Here is a 4,860-nt window from a genome sequence, read left to right on the forward strand (position 1 = left end):
GATAAATCTTAGCTCAATGGGCAACTTCAAAACATTGAATGAAAAAGAATGTAAAACGTATCCAAATAAGTGCATATGTATCTGTCAAGATCCGGTTTATGCGTCTATTCTATTCTAGAGTGATGTTACTCTGACAAGGATCTAAATATATGATACAGGAATATTATATATCCAATACATGCAAGTTTTTTTTTTTTTTTTTATGTTCTTAGCATTTTAGAAATCCTACTTTTGAAATTATATCCATTTAAACTGAATTTTCCTATGGAAAACAGAAACATATTAGAAACTGGCACTCATTTCAGACATGAAGGTACTTATATCAGTTGTGATACCTACAAACGAGGAACAATACATAACTAATATCTGTATCTATTCTTGTAAAACTTTCAACTATATGACAATGTGGTTTTGTTCCTAAATGCAGTTGGGATTAGCTTTAAGGCACTTCAATTCGTAGCTGTGCATTTTGAAAATGAGAAACCCCACATCCAGATGGTAGCAGGTAAAAACAGTTTGTGATGGTTAAAACTATTAACTTAAGTCTGTTTCATGAAACAAGGCAAACACAAAAAGAGTATACATCTTTTCAAAAACCCAGTAAGAAATCAGTAAAAAGAAGCCAAATTTAACTAACAAACACCTCAATTAACAGCATCACACCTACGCCTAATCTCTCCTCTTCTCCCAGTTTTGATCCTACAAACACTGAGCTTCTGCATAGCTCTAGCAAAATCTCGAAAGAACTTGTTTTGATCCTTTGCATACAGTTCCACAAAAGGCTTTGTTCTAGGATCATTATACAACCCATGATCTGATTCCAATAGCCCTAAACCCTTTGGTAAATTCTGATAATACAAGTTGTCAAACTTGTTGGGACTCATTATATCGTTGAAAACAGACAAAGTCGGGTTCTTTGGGTAACCTGAACAAGCTTGTTTCAATGCTTGAGCAAACCTTGGACTGTAATGGGTATCGTTCCCAAGATTAGAGCTGAACTCTTTGCAATGTGAAAACCCAATTGTGTGTGCTCCACTTAAGGCCACCATTTCTTGAACATTGAACCCACTTGCCGCAAAAAGGTTGATTATCTGTGACATGCTCATGGTGGGTTTTGGCAGTTTCCCTTCTATTGATGAAGCCTGAGAAGATCTCGAATCTTTCCGACCCAAAAATACTTTATAGTAGGGGCCGCCGAGCATGGTCACAAGGTCACGTGTGGCCACCGTGAGGATGTCGGAACAAGAGACTGTGTTGGGACATGATAGTTCGAGGGCTGTCTTGGCTCGGACAATGAGGTCGAATGGATCTCCGGGGAGGGAGAGGTTGATGTCGGCGTCACGTTCGGCTTTGTTGAATGGAGTTGAAGATATGAGGATGGAACCGTCGCAGCCATTGGGGAGGCAGTCGTGGAACAAAAGACGGAGTGTTCCGGCAGCTGTAGTGGGGTTGTTGATTTGCTTGTCGGTAATAGCTTCTTGCATGATCTTGTTGAAACTTGGACAGGTTTTGGAGTAGTAATCTAAGCTTAACCTTGACTCCGAAAGCAACGCGGTGGAGGAGAGCAAGAAGAGAACAACTAGAAGCAGCGACGGCGGTGGCGGCGCCATTGGTTGAGCTGAGCTTTGAGGGAGAGAAAGTGACGGGGGATTTTTAGCTTTGAAGGTTAGGAGTGAGAAAAATGGGGGAGGGGGTTAGATTGGGAAAGATGGAAAGAGGGATATTTTAACAGGGAGCTGGTGTCACCACCAATCACGGGATGTTCGCCATGGCAGAAGAGATCCAGGTAGTTTTATGAATGGGATGAAATCTCAACCGTTGATAAGTATGTGATGCAAACGACGAATGCGGTTCCAATGTATAGATGATTTGACAATGCCAATGTTTCGTAGTAATACATATTGTCTTTATTTTGATATATATATAATTACCAAACCTTTTTCTCAATTATTTTTGTGCTTAGTATTTGTAATTATATATGATTATATCATATTTATATTTGTAAACTTTAAAGAATTGAAATAGATTCATTTATATCGGTACAAATTTAAAGTAATTTTACATTTTCTATATATTTTTTACTATTAATATTTTAATAACAGTTGAATTTATCAAGCATGTCAACTTTCGAATCAATTTAATATCTATATCATATCAATCTAAAATATTATATATACATATATTTAATAAATGATCGAAAGATATATACATAAAACATAGTGAAAATTTTATAATTTACATCAAATTTAACATGCATAATATATATTAATGGAATATGAAATATGATAGTTAGATTGTTAAAATATTAATCTTTTAAAAATACACAAAAAATAAAATATAAAATTAATTTTACAGCAATATAAAAGATAGGCATCAAATTTTAGAAATTTGGAATGATGGTGTAATGGAAATTGATTAATGTAATTATAAATATTTGTATTTATGAGAATGTAGGGTTGTCATACAACTGGTTTTTTGTATAATTAGCGATCATGGATTGAAAGAGGAGAAATAAAATTATTTTGATAATCCAAAGTCAATAAAATAAAAAAAAAGAATGGATGAATTAGAAATTGGCAGCAAAGCAGCGGTGTATGAATGTATTTCGTCCCTCACATGCTAATTAAAATTAAACTTATCTTGGATGAGATTGCATTTATTATTCACCAAAAATATTCGGATGCTGACTATAATCACTATCTCTACACATATAAAAAATAAATTTGAATAAAAGTATTTTAATATGACTATCAAATTTAAAATAATTACTTCTCAAATGTGATTTGGATCTGAGTTGAATTAATTATATTTATTGTCACATTATTATAATTTTAAAAGAAAAAAAAACTGAAAATAATGGAGAAATAGGAAATCTAACATTTAGGCGTAACCCAAATGTGGAACATCCTAGGTGTCATTAACATAATATGAGTGAAATTCATAATGCGCGATAGCATCATATTTAAACGCAGAAGGTTTTAATAAGAAGGGCGTGTTAATATTCGGCGAATTTCGAAGCTGCCATTTTGTTTATTGGTTTTTTTTGGTTTCCCCATATCTGGACTTAATGCTTCCGTCAGAGGTGGACTCCCATTATTAAATAAGAATAAAACCCCAATTTAAGTTTTATTGATTTCTCAGTAAAAAGATTAGGGTTAATTATAAACATAATTACTTTTGTTTACTTCATAGTATATTTTAGTCATTTATATTTGAAATGTTATATTTTAGTCATTTATGTTATTGTTTTATTACAAAGTAATCATTTTACTATTAAATTCCACTACCTCCCTAATGGTAGTTTAAATGGGTTTTAAATACCAACTTAAATGTTCAGTTACCAGAATAAAAATAAGTTTTTAATTAAATAAATTTAATTTGGACTGTTACGTAGAACATTCAAATTAGTATTTAAACCATTTGAATTACCACTTAAAACCTCCGTTAGTGAGGTAACAGAGCTTAACAGAGTGATCATTTTATAACAAAACAATAACATGACTAAAACATAATATTTCAAACATAAATAACTAAAATATAATTTAAGATAAATAAAATAACTATTTTATAATTTAACCTATAATTATAACCCTTTTTTCTTGGATGCCTATTAATATCCACGTGATATTCTTTTAGATTAGCAGCATAGAGATCTGCATCCAATTTATAAAGTTTACGCATTTAATTGTAAAACATAATTGAAGTACTGTGATCAGTATCTGATGAGGTGTCGAACTCCAATATCATAATTTGTGTATATAAATTATGTAATTGATTACATTAGTGTCGCAAGTTAACTTAATAATAAATATTAGATTAATGAAATTTTAAATTTTAAATTAATCACTTAATCAAAGCTTCATTTTAATAATGTATTATTCAATTTTATTTTAATAACCACAATTTATTATTTCCTTTAATTGTATATATTAATAATATTGTTAATTGAGTTGATGTTACAAGTTAACTAAATATCAATTTAAGATTGATGACATTACCATGATAAACAATTGTAGTACATTTAGTATTGCTAATATGATGTATTTAAGTTTTAAATTCCGTTTTACTCACAATTTAATCTATTTTTTAATTTAATATTATGAATATTTAATGTGTTATTATGATTAATTAGTTTCAAACCATACATTTCATTGTTTATTGTATGTTATCTTTAAACATATATTTGTATTCTAAATCGGTAGTTTTCACACGCTGAGATAAAGATAGGTGACTAGTAAGACCTTGCCCCTAAAAATGAAAATTTTTAGTTTAGTCCTCTAAAAATAATAAAATTATAAATTAATATATAATAAAATTACACATTGGCTCCTAAATATGAAAAAAATCTATTTAGTCCCTTTTAAAATAATAGAATTATAAAATAATACATGGTAAAATTACATTTAAATCTCTTAAAAATTTTATAATCCAATTTAATTCCTTAAAAAATTTAATTTTACCCTTGTCCACAAACATATGCACGCATGTAATGGAATTTTAGTATGTAATAAAAGTTATATAAGAATAATACTACAGAAATAACATATAACTTTACCTATTTAATTTCAATGGTTGTTTCTACAGTATTATTTTTATATAAGTTTACTACATATAACTTATATAAGTTTTCTACATATAACTTATATAAGTTTTAGCTTTAAACCAATTATTTTTATCTATTAAATAATTATTTATTAATTAATTTAATAGTAAATTATATATATAGTCATTCAACTATTAAAAATTTCATTTTAGGCACTCAAAATAAAAAGTTTACAATTTAAACGCCTATGTTACATAGTTCATTATTTTGGTCATACATTAAAATCACAAATGACAAGTGACGTGGCAATTAAAAAA

At 29.4% G+C, this 4,860-nt stretch overlaps 1 protein-coding gene across 1 annotated transcript; it reads right to left on the reverse strand.

Moving 5' to 3' along the window:
- Positions 1 to 515: 515 nt before the first annotated feature.
- Positions 516 to 1,866, reverse strand: LOC108457707 (peroxidase 31-like). Its single transcript, XM_017756788.2, has one exon. The coding sequence runs from the start codon at positions 1,608 to 1,610 to the stop codon at positions 645 to 647; it is 966 nt and encodes a 321-aa protein (XP_017612277.1). The 5' UTR covers positions 1,611 to 1,866; the 3' UTR covers positions 516 to 644.
- Between the last annotated feature and the right edge of the window lie 2,994 nt (positions 1,867 to 4,860).

The sequence above is a fragment of the Gossypium arboreum genome, chromosome 4, assembly GCF_025698485.1.
Source record: "Gossypium arboreum isolate Shixiya-1 chromosome 4, ASM2569848v2, whole genome shotgun sequence".
NCBI classification, from domain to species: Eukaryota; Viridiplantae; Streptophyta; class Magnoliopsida; order Malvales; family Malvaceae; genus Gossypium; species Gossypium arboreum.

Bases quoted from the DNA above. Each gene is read 5' to 3' on its own strand.
- LOC108457707 (XM_017756788.2), bottom strand. From the start codon at position 1,610: ATGGCGCCGCCACCGCCGTCGCTGCTTCTAGTTGTTCTCTTCTTGCTC.